The sequence below is a fragment of the Lethenteron reissneri genome, chromosome 39 (genome assembly GCF_015708825.2).
Source record: "Lethenteron reissneri isolate LAM-NWPU_2019-01 chromosome 39, ASM1570882v1, whole genome shotgun sequence".
Taxonomy (NCBI): Eukaryota; Metazoa; Chordata; class Hyperoartia; order Petromyzontiformes; family Petromyzontidae; genus Lethenteron; species Lethenteron reissneri.
This window is the reverse complement of record NC_083817.1, coordinates 2,222,073-2,242,117: the sequence shown is the minus strand read 5'-3', so window position 1 is coordinate 2,242,117 and position 20,045 is coordinate 2,222,073. Positions and strand designations below refer to the sequence as shown.

At 55.6% G+C, this 20,045-nt stretch overlaps 1 protein-coding gene across 1 annotated transcript; it reads right to left on the bottom strand.

The window, feature by feature from the left end:
- Positions 1 to 460: 460 nt before the first annotated feature.
- RPE65 (retinoid isomerohydrolase RPE65) lies at positions 461 to 18,241 on the bottom strand. The gene is made up of 14 exons (XM_061567572.1): positions 18,162 to 18,241; positions 15,358 to 15,440; positions 12,955 to 13,105; positions 11,503 to 11,610; positions 10,926 to 11,067; positions 9,995 to 10,142; positions 8,231 to 8,312; positions 7,959 to 8,091; positions 7,364 to 7,503; positions 6,508 to 6,637; positions 5,871 to 5,985; positions 4,940 to 5,034; positions 4,388 to 4,499; positions 461 to 2,688 (listed from the first exon to the last, which is right to left on the bottom strand). Exons 1-14 carry the CDS (start codon positions 18,170 to 18,172, stop codon positions 2,528 to 2,530), a joined length of 1,611 nt encoding a protein of 536 aa, XP_061423556.1. The 5' UTR covers positions 18,173 to 18,241; the 3' UTR covers positions 461 to 2,527.
- Positions 18,242 to 20,045: the final 1,804 nt, after the last annotated feature.

Below are 20,045 nucleotides of genomic sequence, written 5' to 3'. Positions count from 1 at the left end.
GCCGAGTTCCTGGGTTAGAATCCCGGGTTCAGCCACCGGTGATTAATCCGTCTTCTCACTGTGCAGTGAGTTGATCGTCTCGGCCCAATCATCAACAACTCCTGCAAACCAACAGTGATTACATTTGGAATAAAAAGCTCCTGAAATCACTCTCTTTGCGGGGCTGGAGGCGATTTTTCTGACAGATGCCCCACGTGACCAGGGGTCCCAGTGTCCCAGGGTGTCCGAGTCGCCCCCCCAAGATCTCCGATTCCTCAAATCCCAGAAATACCCGATTCGCTGAACATCCCAAAGCCAGCCTCTGAGTGTCCGCATCTCTGAGTTTCGACTCTCATTCGGAGCCCGAGAGCCACGTGGCCTGCAATGCGGTGCGGATCGGTGGCACCAAACGCCGCAACGTGGCCTCCTCACGCTCCCGACGCGTTGCGACCGAAACACAAAGCGCACACACACAGCCAGCGACACAGCCAGAAGGTTTATTTAGAGCATCGCATCTCCATCTCAACCTTGGAGTGATCACGGTGAGATGAGGAGCGAGAGCCCCCCCACCTGCCCCCACCACCAACCGCACTGGGGAATTGCGCTCTCAAACGTGGTCAGGCATGGCACGGGGACACCTCCACGCCTCCGCGTGTTCGCACCGAGGAGTGTGGAGGCCCCAGATTGCGACAAACGCGAGCTTATTCCGCCATCTGGTGGGTGAGGAAGAGGAACGCGGTGGATTTTCCTATCCGGCGATTTTCGTGCACATAACACCACCAGGCGCGTGCGTGTCTGCGTGTGCGCGTGTGTGTCTGTGCGTGCGTGTGTCTGTGTACGTGTCTGTGCGTGTGCGTGTCTGTGCGTGTGCGCGCGGTACGGGGCTCTAGTGGAGGTACAAAACCGGTCCAAGGGCAGCAAACCTCACCTCGACTAAAACCGCTGCAAATTATCACGGTGGCTGCCACTAATTCCACCGCAGACGAAACGCGGGCAGGCAGTATTTCTCAGGTTAGCCTCGCTCTATTTGCGCTGCGCAGTAAAGTTTGCCGAAATGAAGTTCAACGCTACACATCAATTCTCGCCAGGCGACACACAGGATGCCAATTCTGTGTCCCATCCGGATGAAGCCGAAGTCTCACGTCGTGGTAACGGAGAGGCGTCACGAGCAGCCAAACGATCGCTGCTGTGGCAAGACCTTTCCGTGTCCCCTCAACCCCCAGTGGCGTAGTAACGACATTATCAGTGGCGTAGTAACTACATTATCAGTGGCGTAGTAACTACATTATCAGTGGCGTAGTGACTACATTATCAGTGGCGTAGTGACTACATTATCAGTGGCCTAGTAACTACATTATCAGTGGCGTAGTAACTACATTATCAGTGGCGTAGTAACGACATTATCAGTGGCGTAGTGACTACATTATCAGTGGCGTAGTGACTACATTATCAGTGGCGTAGTAACTACATTATCAGTGGCGTAGTAACTACATTATCAGTGGCGTAGTAACTACATTATCAGTAGCGTCGTGACTACAATGTCAGTGGCGTAGTAACTACATTATCATTGGCGTAGTGACTACATTATCAGTGGCGCAGGAACTACATTATCAGTGGCGTAGTAACTACATTATCAGTGGTGTAGTAACTACATTATCAATGGCGTAGTAACTACATTATCAGTGGTGTAGTAACTACATTATCAATGGCGTAGTGACTACATTATCAGTGGCGTAGTAAACATCATTATCAGTGGCATAGTAACTACATTATCAGTGGCGTAGTAACGACATTATCAGTGGCGTAGTGACTACATTATCAGTGGCGTAGTAACCATCATTATCAATGGCATAGTAACTACATTATCAGTGGTGTAGTAACTACATTATCAGTGGCGTAGTGACTACATTATCAGTGGCGTAGTAACTACATTATCAGTGACGTAGTAACGACATTATCAGTGGCGTAGTAACTACATTATCAGTGGCGTAGTGACTACATTATCAGTGGTGTAGTAACTACATTATCAGTGGTGTAGTAACTACATTATCAGTGGCGTAGTAACGACATTATCAGTGGCGTAGTAACTACATTATCAGTGGTGTAGTAACTACATTATCAGTGGCGTAGTGACTACATTATCAGTGGCGTAGTAACTACATTATCAGTGTAGTGACTACATTATCAGTGGCGTAGTAACTACAATATCAGTGACGTAGTAACGACATTATCAGTGGCGTAGTAACGACATTGTCAGCTCAGTGGATGCGGCAATCGGTCAGGGTGGGGGCCCCCCAATATTTGATTTGTCTCGCACGGTCGCACCGAGGCCATTATACATCCCGCCTCCTCTTGCTAGTCACATCGTTACATAAGTGTTTGTGTTCTATTCACGCCGTTGTTGAAGACAAATCTCATGGTGGTTGTTAAGGATGGGGGAGCACCAACTCGTAGCTGTGACCACCAGGGGGGGCGGTGGGCTAAGCCCCCCACACCAGCCACACTATTCCTACCCCCCCCCCCGTCCGTACCCCCTACCAGCTCCCTGTCACTTCGAGCTCTCCTTGAACATTCCGTGGAAGGACACGGGGATGTTGACGTCAACCTCCGCGCGAGCGACCTCCGTCAGGTCCTTGGCGTTGAGGATGAGCAGGAAGGCCGGGGTGCGTCCCGCGGGCCCAGGGCTCACCACCGTCGTCAGCAGGACCCCTAAGGAGCAGGGTTATGGGTGAGAGGGGGTCACACGGCAGCGGTGAGGTCATGAGGGGGGGCGGGGGGAGGCTCCCGGGGTCGTCTAGAGGGGCCCTGGGGTCACCATCAGGTCGGGCCATCTCGTGGTGAGGAGGAGGAGGCGGCGATACGGTGGTAGGCAGACTCATTGAGAAGCGAAACTGATCGGATGAGTACTTCTTTAACCAAGAAAGTTTCACCGAGTCTCAAGACTCGTTTTTTTTCAAGAGGGTCTTGCCAAGTTTGCGCAGTAGGTGGCGATGTTGCCGCAGTGATGTCAATCCCAATTGAGTTATTTGCAGGCAATAATTCAACGTTGTGATGTTTGGCCATTGCCAGCTACGCTGTATTTACACTTTTTTAAAACAAACATAAAATATCTTCTTGGTTCTTTCGGTAAAGTCACGTCGAAGGGAAGTAATAAAATAATAAAAATAAAACATGACATTATATAATATTATTTTATTATATATATATATTTTTTATTATGTTTTTATTTTATTATTTTATTATGTTTTATGTTTTTTATTTTATTACTTCCCTTCTACATGACTTTACCGAAAGAACCAAGAAGACGAATCCCTGCAGTCACGAAAGCTTTAAATCGAAACATAAAATAGCTATGGGAGGAACCGGAGAACACAAACTCCACAGAGAAAGGTGTATTAGTGGGGAATCGAACCCAGGTCCTTCGTGCTGTGTGACACGTTGAGAAACTGGACACAACACACGCAATGTTCTTTATTCAAACGACGTGAGAACTCGCTGAGAGCAAGGCTTCTTGTGCATGGTGAGCACAGAGCCCTGCTTCCCAGAGCTGGTCTGGTGGACCCCTTAACTGGCGCATCATCATCAGTCATCATGATCTATCATCCTCATCCATCTTCATCTTCATCTACCATCAACGCTCATCGTGGGGGCGGAGACATCGCCAAGCGTGAGCGCGTTCGCTGCTTGTTGCAGAGGTTCGTAGTTCAGAAACCCAGCAGGCCGACGCGGTTAATACTGCGCTGTGTGTATGATTCATGCAACACTCGGCCCCGTGGTGCTTTCGCAGTGGACCTCAGAGATCCCGTGACGTCGTTCGAAGAGGAGGAGGGCACTGCGTGCCGGCGGCACGGTACAAATTTGCGAAATTTCAAATATTTCTCGCAAATTTCATGGGTGCGATTGAGATCATTTAAGTTTAACACGGAGGCTTTCGCGAACAATATCATCCATAATATAGGTTTTTTTCGTTTTCCAAATAAAAAACCGAGATCAATTCAGATTACAGATAGGAATCATTGTCAGCTACTGCCACAAACTTAGCAGGGCCTTCCTGACCAAGAGTCTCGAGACTCAGTGAGGCTTTCCTGGGTAAAATGTAAAACTAATAATAATTATCCATCATCATCATCAATAATTACCATCATCATCAACAACAATCATGGCACACTGCCGCCGCATTCCAGTCATCTGAACTGAACTGCTATTTTTCTCTCGTTGTCCTTCCCCCGGAACCTCTGATTAGCACGGTTGGCTGTGTACGGTGCGAAAGAAGTTCAGCGTACGTCATCACACAGTCACCACCGAGTCCACCCGCGTGCTCAGAGCGGCCCTGGGAGCCACGCTCCGCCACGCTCCGACCGCTCCGTGCTCGGAGCGTGGCGCCGAGGATATTTATTTGTCTGTTTACCGTCGTCCTCATCCTTGGCATCCGGCCGGGCTATGAAGATGGGCTCAGAAGGGTAGGTGCCCGGGATCTGCCACACCCAGTGCTCCTTAGTCTTCACGTTCAGCTTGTAGATCTGCGGGTGAGACCCACGGCACATTGCGCTCACGAACCCGCGGCCTTAGAAGTGTGGCTGGCTGCGGTGGCTGCGGTGGCGGTGGTGGTATGGGCAGCGGTTAGCGCACTGCGCTACGAACTCACCGACCCGAGTTCGATTCCCGCTCACGGACAACATCGGCGACGATTACCAGAACCGGTCCTGGGCCTCCCCTAAATGAGTACCTGGTGCGCAGCGTGTAAACATCGCCACTGGGGAGACAAAGGCGGCCGGCTGTGGTGCTTCCCCCCTCCCCACCCCCTCGTGTGCCTTGGCGGTCTTCGTAGATTATATCGCTAACAGCACTTGCCTCAACAGTCTGCTGAAGCTATACGGGGGGTCACTTTGTCTTTGTAATCGGTGGTGGTGGTGGCGGTGGCTGTCGCGGGATGCTCAGCCCGCGAGGTCTCTGCGCTCACCTTGTCCGGCACGAAGTGGTTGAGGCCCAGGCCGTAGGCGAACGTGTAGTCGCGTCCGTTATGCTTCTCGTAATTAATCCGCGGGAATTCGAACGCTGCAACAGTGCACACGCAGCTCGTTAGCATCTCCGCCTGTCCCCCTCTCAACCCTGTCTGCATGCCCGCTTGTTCTCCCGTTCGTCCGTCTTGTTCGCCTGTCATCCTGTGTGCCTGTCCGCCCGTCCACCTGTCAACCCGTCAACTTGTCAACCTGCCGACCTGTCATTCTCTCCGTGCCGTCCTCTCTGCCAGCCCTGTGTCTGCCTGTCCGCCTGTGTGCCGCCTGTCCACCTCTCGACCAGGCCACCTCTCAGCTCATCTGCCTGTTCAGCCCCGAGTCCTTCCACCGCGAGCGCGTCCATCTGTGAAGCCTCTTGGCGCATCCCCCGCAGCTGTCATTGAAGGTGCCAGCGTTTGGCTCCGATGCAATCCCCACACCTTTGGAATACCTCGCCCCGGTTGGGCACTTTAGGGTAGAACGTCGGCTATGGACAGGGAGCCCTGCTTTCTTGTAGGGTAACGACCATCGATCATGGGGGTTCGTGTGGCCCCGCGTTAGCGCACAAGGCGCCTAGCCCCTCCGTGATCCAGCATGCTCAGGCTAACACTCCGCGCCGTGTTTAAAATCAACAAACCCTGTTCTCGCAAACAAGGTGATATCAACAGCGGTTGTGCGGGCGGGGGGGGGGGGGGTAAGAAGAGCGGTGTGCGATTATCGGGGGCGAGGGCAGCGGTTTGTGGTTATCGGGGGGGAGAGGAGCGGTGTGCGGTTATCGGGGATGACAGGAGCGTTGTGCGGTTATCGGGGGCGAGGGGAGCGGTGTGCGGTTATCGGGGGCGAGAAGTGCGGTGTGCGGTTATCGGGGGCGAGGGGAGCGGCGTGCGTTGTCACCCTGGCGCGGTCCAGAGAAGAGCACCTCGGGCTCCAGCCAGATGGTGCCGTCGTTGCGGAGTGTCGCCGTCGCCGTGGTGTCTCCGAGGAGCACCAGGTTCTTGCCGTACTCCTCCTGGAGGGCGAGAACATTCCCCGCGCTCGGCACACCACGTCGAGTACACCTCTGACCTCTCTCGCTGTGACCGTGGCCACCGCTCGTCACGTGCCTGCCCCAGGGGTCTCCCGGCGATCCGCAAGAGAGTGAGATGGTGATGGATACCGACGAGGCTCGGTGTCTCTGAGAGTCTCCGTCGAAGTGTCACGGCTCCGTGATGGATGTTTGGCTCCGTGACGGAGGGATAGCTGAGTGGCCGGGGAATCATCTTCAGCAAACTGCCAGCCCGAGTCCTCCCCATGATGGTCATTATGGTGTTGATGATGATAACCATGATGGTGATGATGGTGATGATGTTGATGATGACCATCATAATGATGATGACGACCATGATGATAATGGTGGTATCGATGGTGATGATGACAATGATGCTGATGATGGTGGTGGTGATGGTGTTGTCGATGGTAATGATTATGATGATGATGGTGATGATGACCATGATGGTAGTAATGATGATGAGCAGGAGGAGGAGGAGTTTACCTCGTCGAAGTTGATGGGCAGCACGTATCGCCGCACTTCCGGCTGGGGAGCCTTGTACGCGTTCCGCTTCACCTCTTCCCAGTTCTCCCTCAAGTTGGCGAGGTACAGGTAGTTGTAGATGAACTCAAACCTGCACGTGCAAGCACACAAAGACAAAGATCTCCCGTGCGGACTTCACAAAGTGTTGCGGCAAGTGCTGGTCACGAGCGGCGCCTACGAAGGCCGGCAAGGTGCATGAGGGGGTGGGTGGCCAGCACCACGCCCGGCCGCCTTTGTCTCCCTCGTGGCGTGCGGTGAGATGCAAGTGCCAGGGAGAGACGGAGGGCACGCGCCGTGGACGACTCCCGGATTGACATGCAGCGACTACACGGGCTGCTGTAGGGGTGGGGACGGCGGTTGTGGTGGTGGTTGTTTACCGTGATGGAGATGGTGTGGTTCTTGTGGTGGTGGTGTTTGTGGTCGTGCTGTTTGCTACCGTGGTAGAGATGGTGTGGTTTTGGTTGTGGTGGTGGTGTTCGTGGTCGTGGTGTTCGCTACCGCGGTGGAGACGGTGGTTCTGGTTGGCGCTAGCTACGGAGCTTTATTCGACACTCGGGAACAAAGTTGACGTGGCAAGTTCCCAGCGAGGACCGTGTCAGGTAGCCACGGTAGCGTCTGACCACTCGTGGTTTGGCATTGACCCCGGTGCAATAAATATAGTGCCCCCCACCTCCTTCAGCCCCCCCCCCCCCAACTCCCGTATCCAACATCCTCATCGTAGCCTGGCGCCTTCGCTCGCCCCTCCGGCCGGCGGGCCCCGGGTGCAGTTGCACCGCCTGCGCACTCGACGGGCACGCCGACGGGGGTGCCCGCTTACCCCTTCCAGCAGCAGACGTCCATGACGATGTGGCCCTCCTTCTCGAACGTGTTGATGTGGTGGAAGATGTTGAAGGCCGCCGCGCGGAACCGGATGTCCAGGTACTCGCCCCGGCGCTTGTCGGCCACGTGCACCCACACCTGCACGTGCACGCGCGGGCGCGCGCACGGGGAGGGGGAGGGATAGAGGAATGGGGAGGGGGGAGTGGGGGGTGGGGGGGGGCAGTGGGAGGGGGGGGTTCGAGGGGGAGTTATGGTAGAGCCAGTGAGAGGGTTATTGTCTAGTTAGCTAGTTATGGTAGGGTCTAGTTAGCTAGTTGTGGTCGGGTCAGTGAGTGGGTTGGTGCGAGTGGCTGCTGCTGCTGCTGGGAGGTCGGGGTCAGGGCGAGGGGCACGGAGCGTGTTTGATTGTCTCGCGTGCCCCGCCTACAAACCGCTCCTCCTCAAGGCCACGTGCTGCATGATCACGTGCCGTGCGTCAACGCAACTGGCCACTGCCCCCTCCAGTGACCCCAGGATACCCCCCCCCCCACCATCAACCCTAACCGTGACCCCCTCCCCAACTCCCCACGCTCGGGTGACGCGCCCGCGTGTACCCCCATCGTGTGGTGGCTCTCGAAGCAGTCCATGTAGGTGGCGCCGCGGGGCCCCCAGGCGCTCAGGAACTTCCACAGGTTGATCTTCACGGGCTGCTCCACGAACACGAAGTAGTTCTCCGTCATGCCGAAGCTGGGAGAAAGGCGGGGGGAGGGGTGAGTGGGCTGGGGGGTCACATGGGGGCTCACCCCAAGACGCTCTCCTTCCCTCCCTGCCCTGTTGAAAATCGCCACCTCGCCCGTGCTCAAGCTCGCCCCGCGCTGTGTCTCACCTGTGCACGTAGGACGGCTTGAATCGTTCGCTGCACGGAAGCTGCACGGCCACCGACATTTTATTCAAGGGGTTCACCTTGTCTGGAACACAGAGCAAACGGGACGTCTCGCCGTGGTGCGGTGACGGGTGTCTGCCGAGCAACCACTCCCGTGGCCCCGTGGCCCCGTGTCTCGTGGCCCCGTGGCCCCGTGTGGCCCCTTGGCCCCGTGGTGCCATGGCCCCGTGTGGCCCCTTGGCCTCGTGGCGCCATGGCCCCGTGTCCCCGCCGTGTACCCGTTGCGCCATCGTGTTCGTAGCGCACCCCCGACACGGTTTAGCCGTCGCTAAGAGGCACCCACAACATCTCCGACGACATTCATGGAATTTCTTTGGTGCCTTGGGCGGGACACACACGTGGCTGAACGAACACTCTCCAGGTTATTTGACGCCGGCCAAACCGCGGCGGAAAACGATGGCAGCTGTCTGCCAGCGACGGGGAATTTCGCTTTCGCACAGGGCCAGGGGCCGGGCTGCCCGGGCGGTGCAGTGGACGCGCTCTCCATCTGGCCGTCATTTCCATCTCTCCGGCATCGCCTCGGCTCGGCTATCAACGAGCGTGCCGATGCATAAACAAAGGAGACAGTGTAATGGGGAGGCTTGTTTAAAACGCGGCGCGAGTCAATGACGCCCCGCGCGAGCTTATAACTCACGCGGGGGAGACGGCGCGCGTGCTGAGGACTCTACAATTACGCAATTACGGCACCGTAATTGCCGGAGGGGGTGACCGCGTCGGCCGTGCTGATGCGACGTGAACGCAGCGGTCGCAAATCACGGCTAAGGCCACGCAGGCCCCACCGCCGCCGCCGGTTCTTGCTGAGACGATCACCTTCTGCTGCTCGGCGGGCGTCTGCAGCGATCTCCACTCGTCATGCGGTGGCGTTTGTGGCAATCTGGCAGCGCGAGAGTTCGTGCGCGCTCGCGTGTGCCGGTGTGAGTGTGTGTGCGGGCGTGGTGTTGGCCACCCACCCCCTCGTGTGCCGTGGCGGCTTTCATCGGTGCTCGCTAACAGCACTTGCCCCAACGGTCTGTAGAGGCTAGACGGGGGATCTTTGTCTTTGTGGAGGTGTGGTACGGGGGAGGTGGCCCACTTTGATCGCGCGTGGGGTGGTGCTGTGTGCCACTGTGATCACAGTGGTGTAGTGTGGTGTGCAGTGTGGTGATGTGTGACACTCTCAGCACAGTGGTGTAGTGTGGTGTGCAGTGTGGTGATGTGTGCCGCTATTATCACAGTGATGTGATGTGGTGTGCCACTTTCAGTTCAGTCTGGTGCTGGGTACCACTGTCATCACAGTGGCTCGCTGCTTGTTGTAGAAATTCACGGTTCTAAACCGAGCGGGCGCCCTGGTTATTCACCGCGGCGCGTGACCACCACAGTGCCACGACGCGCCGTCCGCGTCACCAGTGGCCGCTAAATGTCTCCTGCACGTCGTTTGCACGAGTGGGGTCATCGTGCGCGGGCGTCGCGGTCCAACTTTGGTTACCTTCAAAAACCCGCACACCGCAAAAAACTCCCAATAGCCTGGGACCAAACTACGCACGGCGGCACGGCGATCGTTCGCCCGCTACTGGCAGCGGCGAGACGCCCCCGAGGTCACCCTTGCAGACGAGGACCCCTGACCCCGGTTCCCCCCGAGTTCTCTACCTGGGTTCGACAAAATCAAATCCCGAGCGCTCAGCACGAGCGGAAGGGGTGTGGGGTGGGGTGGGGGGGTTACGCGTTCACCTTTCTGCAGCGGGGGGATCCTGATGATGTTGTAGGCGAAGGACAGCCCCTTGCCGAAGCAGTTGCCGATGTTGTAGACGGTGCCGTCCTGTTCGATGTGCGGGTGCGCCGTCGCCCCGTTGATGGAGATGTATTTGCACAGGTCAACCTTTGGGCGGAGGCGGGCGATATTTACGATTTGTTGTTGAAATATCTTTCATGCGCTCTGAACAACGTCCTGAAACTACTTTTAGTTTAGCGGGCAAGGCCCCACTGAGCCGTGTGGCTCTTTTTCAGAAGTGGCTATGACAAATGATAGCCCAACGAAGTGGCTTATCACGTGGACATTTATAGAAATCAAATACTCTGAGCGCGTGATGTTGATTCTTAATGTGGAGGGGAAACCCGGAGGACCCGGAGAAAAATCCACACGACTACGGAGAGAGAGAGAGAGACACGCACACTTCCAAATAAACAGCAGGCGTCAGGGTCGGGATCGAACCCACGACCTCCTGTATACCAGGCGAGGTAGTTAACATCTCATAGACGCCGCGGCGTTCTACTCCACCCGCCACAGCTGATTTGAATAAAGTTGTCACGTGATGGACAAACGCGGCACAATTTATCATCACGTGACAGATTTTGTCATTGGCCATGTCGAGTGGAGTAGGGTCTACGACACACATGTTGACTGTGGTTGAGGCATGGACGCTGACCATTGGTGTTGCTACGCGTGAAGGCCGATGTCGTGACATTGCTGTGGGTGGCGCTGCGGCCGAATGTTCTCTGCTTGAGGCACGTGGTCAGAGTTGTGGGCCTCGTGTTGTTGTGACTACTTTGGCTGTGGTCGCGATTGGCGTCGTTTGTGTTACAGGCGGTGCCACAGGCGGGCCCGTGTGGTCGAGGTGATTGACGCTGTGGCTGTGGCCCACGGTGCGATCTCAGCGCGCACCTTGGCGACGGTCTCCAGCGTCTCGGGGTTGATCTTGGTGATGAAGTTCGTCTCTGTGCAGGCGTAGAAGTCCTCACCCACGGGGTAGACGTTGACCAGCGCGTTGTCGGTGATCTCGATCTTCTGGAAGTACGAGAAGAACCTGCGTGCGTGCGGACAGGGGCGGGGGGGGGGTTCCACCCGCGGGGGGGTTGCGGCGCCATTCAAGTCAGATCGTCGTCGTCTGGAGTTGAGAATGCCCGCTGAGACCCAAGGACATTCTCACTCCGAACGTGAGAATAATGTCTCTTGAACTCTCCCGGTGAATGGGCGTGTGAGTGTGCGTGGTGTCTTTGGTCATTGGAGCGGTAACAGCACTTGCCCCAAAAAGTCTGCCAAGGCTATAGGGGAACCTTTGTCTTTGGGTGAGTGATAAACGTTCGTGATGGGTGGGGAGACATTCGAGGCGAGCAGATATGCGTTGTTGACTAAAAGTTGGGGAAACAGGCGAGTAGCCCCGCTGGCAGTGATGCAGCCTCACTGAAAGGTAGGCGGGCAGGTGAGCAGACAGGCGGACAGGTACACAGGTGTGGCTCACCTGGAGAAGATGTTCTTGCAGGGGTCGGGGTAGGCGACGGTTCCGAACTCGGTGATCGCGACCCGGTTTTCGGTCATGGCGCGCATGTACGTGTCCGTTTTAAGGAAACTTTCGGTGGGGAAAACGCACAGGGTTCCACGCGTTACCGTTGCAACTGCATCAACGTCGCCATGGTAAGTGTTAATACGGTTGCGTTAAAAAAAAAAAAACATGCGTTTGAGTTGTGGCCGATGCGTGGAGCCCGCCGCCGCAAGGATTTGCAAACTGCGACATACGCGAGCATCTCGGTGTGTCTCTTGGTGTGTCTCGGTGTGTGTGTGTGTCTCGGTGTGTGTCTTGGTGTGTCTCGGTGTGTCTCGGTGTGTCTCTTGGTGTGTCTCGGTGTGTCTCTTGGTGTGTCTCGGTGTGTCTCGGTGTGTCTCGGTGTGTCAAGGAATTGCATAGCAGTGGCGAAATGCGTAATTCACAATTACGGAGGAGGGATCGTCATCATCATCACAGCGATGCACCACTGCGCTACTCCTGACGCAATCATATGGCTCATTAGGCAGCTCGATGTAATATTATAGCTGCTGCTCTATATCAACATCATTCATACGACAGAGTGTGTGTATATAGTGGGGAGCGGTGGTGCAGCGGTTAGCGCGCTGCGCTATGAACCCGGCGACACGGGTTCGATTCCCGCTCACGGTCAACACCATTGACGATTCTGAACCGGTCCTGGGCCTCCCCTAAGTCAACTCAGCCTCAAATGAGAACGCGGTGTGTGAACATCGCCACTGGGAAACAAAAGCGGGCCGTTGTGGTGTTGGCCACCCATCCCCTCGTGTGCCGTTCTGGCCTTCATAGGTGCTCGCTAACAGCACTTGCCCCAACAGCCTGCGAATACTATACGGGGTATCTTTGTCTTTTTGTGTGTGTTTTTGGGACGCGGTAGCATAGCGGTTTGCGCGCTGCGCTACGAACCCGTCAAAACCGAGTTTCATTCCCGCTCGCGGTCACTTGCCCCAACAGCCTGTGAAGACTATACGGGTGGGGACGGAGAATCTTTGTATGTGTGTGAGTGTGTCTGCGTGTGTGTCTGCGTGTGTGTGTGTCTGTGTGTGTGTCTGTCTGTGTGTGTGTCTGTGCGTGTGTCTGTGTGTGTGTATGTGTCTGCGTGTGTATGTGTCTGTGTGTGTATGTGTCTGCGTGTGTCTGCGTGTGTATGTGTCTGTGTGTGTCTGTGTGTGTCTGTGTCTGTGTGTATCTGTGTGTGTCTCTGTGTGTGTCTGCGTGTGTGTGTCTGTGTGTGTCTCTGTGTGTGTCTGCGTGTGTGTGTGTGTGTGTCTGTGTGTGTCTGTGTGTGTGTCTGTGTGTGTGTCTGTGTGTGCTGTGTGTGCTGTGCGTCTGTGTGCGTCTGTGTGTGTGTCTGTGTGTGTGCGGCTCGTGCGCCACGGACTCGGCGCGCACCGGCACGCGTAGGTGACGGCGCCGTTGCTGATCTCAAACTTGTGCAGCAGGGCTTGCCCGTCGAACAGGTGCAGGAACTCCTCGGAGCCCACCTCGAAGAGGCCGGGCCCCAACCGCATGAGGCTGCCGCTCAGCCACGACGGGATGCGGCCTGCACCGACCCGCGGGGGGACGGGGGGGGGCGAGGGGGGGCGAGGAGGGGGGTACCGTGACGCGTCTTGGCAGAAGCAGCCGCGGCGGCTGTTACCATTCAGCAGACCCTCGCTGGGGGGTTTTGACACCCTTTTCACCGGACACATCACTCAGCCGGCCCCGGTCGATGTGACCTCTTGAGAGAATGCCGCGGTGAAGTTCACCACAATAGGAGCGGTACAGGATCTTGACAGAAAACAAATCCCTGCCACGCGAACACAAACTGTCCGATTCTAGCCACCTGTCCAGGTTTTATCCGGACAGGTGGCAACCGCGGCGGATTCCTACCTGCACATGCAAGTGCACGCGTACAGCCGCTTTGTTAATCTACTGCTGGATGAGGGCCTCCCCACGCCGTTGTGGGCCGTGGTGGGGGGGGGGGGGGTGACCAAACTTTACGGTCAGCGCGTGCTGGCGAAGGCGATGAGCATGGAAGTTGTATCACAATAGAGTACAACAATGCACGTTGGTGCCCTCTGCTGACATTGCAGCCCCACGCAGCATTCGCAACATTTAGAAGGTTGGGAAATTTAATTTGTTTTCTCGCCTTTGTTGAACGAAATCAGGGCGGAGTTGCAGTCGGAGCTGCCCCGTTTGGATATTTGACCAAGGCCACCATCGGCTGTAAAACAGGGGGTCCTACTCTCCGCCTCCGCGATGAGCTGGACTGAGGGTGGCGCTGGAGGAGAGGAGTTGAGGAGGCTCCGGGTTTGTGTGCAACGCGCAGGGGATGAGAGCGAGGGTGGTTCCGACAGCGAGGGCAGAGCCGCGGTGGGAGTCACTCCCAGCCAGACAGCGAGAGTCTGAGTTACTCCCCGTGTCTGCTGCGGCCTCGCCACTTCACGTCTCCCTAACAGCCCTATGTCGCGATCCACTGCTGGATGAGTAGCGTCAGACACGTGTCCACGGGGTTTGATCCGGACAGTTCGCGAATTGGGCATCAGTGTTTGAGTTACAGGGGGTTCGTTCGTACCGAGATCTGGTTGTCGGTATTGTGCTGAACCTCATCGCAGGAGGTCACCGTTCTGATAGACTTGGGCCAGGGGTCGGCAGCCAAGCTAACAAGAATAGCCATTATTTTCAAATTTGGTTATAAAAAAAGAAAGACCCTCAATTATATCCTGAGCCGCAACGCAGTGCCAATAATATCACGAAGCAGTCCATTAAAGAGCCGCGCGCAGCTCCGCAGCCGCATGCTGTGTGTACGAATGTATGTTGTGTGTGTCGTATGCTGCATGGACGTTGAACTCATGTCGCGCCGTACGTAGTCAGAACGTGCGAATTGTGGAGGTTGCCGTCCCCCTGGCCTCGGCTGACTGAGAAGTCTGTCCGGGTTTTGGTTGCAAGTAGAAAGAGGTGGCAACCCCCCCCCGCCCCCCCCCCCTGAAAGAGGGCCTCCTTGTGAGTTGCGTGATAACGCCAAAGCACCCAAGACAGCGCAGTTACACGCAGGTCTCCGGTCTCACGGTGGCCTGAGATATTGTCATGCCCATGGTAGGTCGCAGTTTTTATCGTTGTTGTTGTTGTACCTCTGAGATGGCACCGTGTGGGTCGTGGGGGTCATTTGACCATACTTCACCAATCTGGTCAGTGTGGGTTGGTGAATTCACCACTAAAATGCGACTTCAATGTTTCTCTTGCGTTTCCCAAATGTATAACAATTGCGCTATCGGCGTTGGAAACTCTCACAGAGTCGTGCATCATCATCCCATGTTGGGTAACAGCCCACGGACGCAGACATCACTTAACTGTTTGTGAAATGTCTTCAATCCATGCTCGGTGGCTCACTTTGCAACACCGCCTCGCTTCAGGCAGATCGGCGCAATGCTATGAAGCTAACCATTGGCATTTATCCACTTTAATTGAAAACCCGATTTAAATTTGATGCATTTGTCGTGTGTGGGTGTGGGCAGTCACTAACAAAGCCATCGACTCGTGGCCGCTCGCGAACTCCGCACCTCCGATTAGCTCGGGTTGGCTACGTACGGTGCGAAAGAAGTTCAACATTCATACACACATACAGCTCGATTTGACCGCGGGCGACTGAGACATAGATTCGAACCCAGGCTCACAGCGGTACGGCTCGGTGTCTCTGAGCCACGAGGAGGCGGCTTCCCCCTCCCCCCCGCCCCCCCTCCCCCTCGCCCCCGCCCCCTCGCCCCCATCATCGGCGCAAACGACTACCACCTCTGACACGGCGACGAGACTCACCTTGCACTTGCGTGGGCATGGGGGTCTTCACCTCTTGCGCCGTCTCGTACAGAGCCGTGTAGCCCTTGGCAGGGTGCTCCACACTAGAGCAGGAGGAGGCACACCGTGACCCACACTGGAGTAGACACGTGACACCCTGACCCACACTGGAGTAGACACGTGACACCGCGACCCTCACTAGGGTAGACACGTGACACCGTGACCCACACTAGGGTAGACACGTGACACCGTGACTCACACGAGGGTAGACACGTGACACCCTGACCCACACTAGGGTAGACACGTGACACCGTGACCCACACTAGGGTAGACATGTGACACCGTGACCTACACTGGAGTAGACACGTGACACCGTGACCCACACTGGAGTAGACACGTGACACCGCGACCCACACTAGGGTAGACACGTGACATCGTGACCCACACTAGGGTAGACACGTGACACCGTGACCCACACTGGAGTAGACACGTCACACAACGGTCATAACACACCACTGGATCCTCTCTGGCGAAGATACACACATAACGAAGTTGAGATTCCCACGAGATTACACAGATGTGTGTATGCTGAACTTCTGTCGCTATCCCCCCCCCCCCCCCCCCACGTGGCCACCCGTGCTAATCGGAGATTAAAAGGATCGCGATCCAGTGCCAGCAGCGCGCGACGGGGGTCACCAAACTGCGGAGCGCGCGGTGACCCCTCGGCCCGCCGCGGGCGTTCGCCGGCGGCGTTTCAAATCGTTGGCCGCGAGGCTCACTCCTGCAGCGGGCGTGCCGGCGGGCTCGCTCGCCAACCTCCACACGGACACACTGCTGAGATGAGCTCTCAGGAGGAGGAAAGACGAACACACCAGGGCATACACACGGACACTGACATGATCTACAGTGACTGATGCTCGAGGTAGACGCACCCACAGCAGGATCATAACCCAACTAAAGATCAGCTGGAGACCAGATGCATTGAACAATCACGAAGTCCATTTTTATTTTAGCCCAGACACAAACCCGTAATGGATCCATAATCGTCTCTTAACATTAAGACCATCACAAAATTCACGATTTGCGTTCGATCAGACACACGATGGCGTCACACACTCCCATTCATCACATTCTCTTGTGAGCGACGAGAAGGGAGAGAGTGGGAGGGAATGAGTGAGTGAGTGAATGAGTGATTGAATAAAAGCGTGAGTGAATGAGTGAGTGCATGAGTGAGTGAATGAGTGAGTGAATGAGTGAATGAACGAGTGAGTGAACGAGTGAGTGAATGAGTGAATGAGTGAGTGAATGAGTGAGTGAATGAGTGTGTGAATGAGTGAGTGAATGAGTGAGTGAATGACTGAGTGAGTGAATGAATGAGTGAACGAGTGAGTGAACGAGTGAATGAGTGAGTGAATGAGTGAGTGAATGAGTGAGTGAACGAGTGAGTGAATGAATGAGTGAATGAACGAGTGAGTGAACGAGTGAGTTAATGAGTGAGTGAATAAGTGAGTGAATGAATGAGTGAATGAGTGAGTGAACGAGTGAGTGAACGAGTGAGTGAATAAGTGAGTGAGGTCGCTGACTCCATCGCTTCTCGCATCTCGCGATTGTCGGCAGCGACCGCTGGACATCACAGAGTTGTTTTCCAGCGGCAATCAGCAAGCAGTAAGGGACCTTTCTATGGATCTGTCTCCTAATAGCAGGAGGTCCTCGCTAACACAAACGCGGACTTGGCACGGCAGTGGACAGAGGAACGTAGCTAATGGAGGCACCGTTTGGTTCACGAAAGTGAGTCAGGACATTTGTTATTGCGCACTCGTTATGGTCCAGTCCATCACGAGTGTGCATCGACCACACGTTGAAGCGTGCTCTCTGAAACAGCAACACCGTTTTGCGTCTCTCGCAGAACTGGCTCAGACTCACGAGGGATGGATCCCCAACATGAGCCGATAGCGCGCTCCAGGTTTTTGCGCCGGAGACGCCGACACTGCGTTGGCCGCGTCGCGCGCGAGGTTCACGCGCGGCGGGCGAAGCAGAAAGTCGCCGCGCGCCCCCGGATCGTAGCCGGAGTCGATTTGTTGTCTGTTGAAGCTGGCACACACTGATCGGCGAGAGTGGACGGAGCTGATTGGTGGAGACTCTTGAAGACGAGTAGGCAAATTTCAGAATCTATCAGGCACACGCGCGCGCTCGCTTTGTCTCCCTTGAGATCGAGGCGTTTGGTGTCACGGGGCCCGCATCTGCCTGTCGCTGAGTGGAACGGCGACACTGCTCAGTGCTTTAGCCGGGAACGTCCCAACCTGCATCGTTTTGAGTGTTTTCGACCTCTCCCGTCTCGCGAGAGTTGGGCTTCGCGTGAGAGGACGGAGAAAACATCAGCACGCGTACGATGAGGGCACGAAGCTCAAGGCTCCACACAGATTGATTCAATAATCCATGGAATGCACTGCCGTATCCCGGCCAAGTCGCAGCTCAAGCCTACCACACCTGGTGTTTCCAGGCAGTCTCCCCATACCAAGTACTAACCAGCTCACACCTGCTCACCTTCCGAGATATGGTGAGGTCAGTTGACCTTGTGCTTGGAAAAATGCAGAACGGCACCCCACTGGGCGCCCATCACTCACCAGGTGACGTCACTCACACCCACTGGGCGCCCATCACTCACCAGACGAGGTGACATCACTTACTAGGTTACCCATCACCAGGTGAGGCTACTCACACCCACTGGGCCCCCATCACTCACCAGGTGAGGTCACTCACACCCACTGGGCGCCCATAACTCACCAGGCGAGGTGACGTCACTCACTAGGTTACCCATCACTCACCAAGTAGCCATCTCGGGGCGTCTGTCCAACAGGCCGGCGCGTGCAGTGGCGAGTTCGTGCGCCGTGCGTCTGGAACGGCCTCTTTATGCTGCTTGTCAAGGCCCCCTGCCCGCCCGCCCGCCCCTGTTACCGGGCGGCCCCTCCCACGCGGGCCGTGGGTCGTCATTATCCCCGGGGAACAGAGCCCCGCTTTGTACCCCCTTGGTCACGGGACCGCGGGAATAAGAAGGGGATTTCGGCCTCAAACGGGATTAGGCCGTCATGTGCGTTCCGCAGGAGTCGTAGAAAATACGTGTAATTGGTGGGGGGGGGGGGGGGGGGTTGAGATTTGTAGACTTACATTAGGATTTTGTTTTTTGCGGAGAGAGCGATTTTGCGCCTGGTTTTCACCGTGGTGTTTTGCACACAAATCGGCTTTTGTGGACTCGGAGCAACGTGGGAGATGTCACACGAATACTATTATCAATAATCGTGATAGTCGTGGCAGTTGCCTAACAAGAGGCGCCTCTCTCTCGAGACTCTTTTCCACGAGGGTGTTGCAGTCGGGATGATTGACCAGTTCCCCTCTCATCGGCGTGTGGCTTCGCGTGGCAGGAAACCGGAGAACCGAGAGAAAAGGCAACAAAAAATGCGTCAACTCTCATTTGTTTTCGCACGAACATTTTTCTTATCTTTTCTTTTCTTTTTTCATTTATTTTATATTTTTACCTACGCGACTTTACCGGAAAAAAAATAAAGAGTATACATGCATGAGCAACTCTGGAAATCTCTAATGCGGTTAGCATTTTTGGACGTCCGCAGAGAAGATGGAGCGATGAAATCAGTTTGTGTGCAGGTGCCGTGCGAGTGGTTATGGTGCAGGATCATTGGAGGGTGGCCTTCGTCCATCAGTGGATTGACCATCGCTGACAACGACGATCCATCATCAAAGGGTTTAAACATCGGCAGCCGACGGCTTAAGTCGTTAAGGTTGACAGCTACGTGGCCGTGCCCTGGCTAGAAACTATCACCGGCAAAGCTCTCCGGCTCCCCAGGCCCCGCTACTTGAGCGGCCCTGTCGCCGCCGATGGCACGGGGAGCTCGTTACTAGCCAGATGCGGATCAGATGGATGGTTGCCAACGGGAGCTCTAAGCAACAACACACCCATTAGCGTGTCAGTTCGCACAGTGAATAGCTTCTTACTGGACACCCACAGGCAGAATGCGGATCATGCCAATAAGTAGTGCACCCAGGGGGCGGGGTGGGGGGGGGGCAAAAGGGGCAGTTGAACCCCCTCCCTTCTCCCTCCACTCCAGCCGCAGATATTTGAGACATTTGAGATGGAGATAATGTTATGGCCATCTTGACCAGGTCGATCTCATAAAAGAGCCCATGTAGGCCCAAGGTTCTTCCTGGGCAAAATAAACTCTTTGACTCTGTCATACACTATTTTTCATTTACTCACTTTTTTTCCAAATATAAACCTATAAATAAACGAAAAGAAGATGCCCCTTGCGAAATGTTTTAGCCTGGATCGCCAGTGAGGCCCACTGCTCGTGCTGATGGCATCGCCATCACCCCCACCCACCCCCAGTCCCCCTGGTGCCATCTCAGTGGCACCGAAATGCTCCTTGAGGCGCCGCTTCGCTAATCATGAGCTCGGAAAAATGCAAATCCCTGCCCTCGGCCAGACACCCAACAACGAGAGCGATTACAGCATCACAAGACCGTGACGGACGATGGTAGCGTGGGGAGGAGGTCTTCATCCAACAGTGGGTTTATCCTGGCCTTTGTTGATGATGATGAGTTATCTAGGAAAGTCTCCCCAAGACTCTCCTTCAGCGAGGTGCTGCAGCATTGGGATGCTTGTTGAGTCCCACGAGCGAGTGTTTGGATTCGCGTGG

What these genes read in the sequence shown, in the direction of transcription:
- RPE65 (XM_061567572.1), bottom strand. An exon ending in GACGTCTGCTGCTGGAAGGG is followed by an intron (nt 6,638 to 7,363) that starts GTAAGCGGGCAC and finishes TTGCACGTGCAG; the next exon opens with GTTTGAGTTCATCTACAACT. An exon ending in TGCCCATCAACTTCGACGAG is followed by an intron (nt 5,986 to 6,507) that starts GTAAACTCCTCC and finishes CTCGCCCTCCAG; the next exon opens with GAGGAGTACGGCAAGAACCT.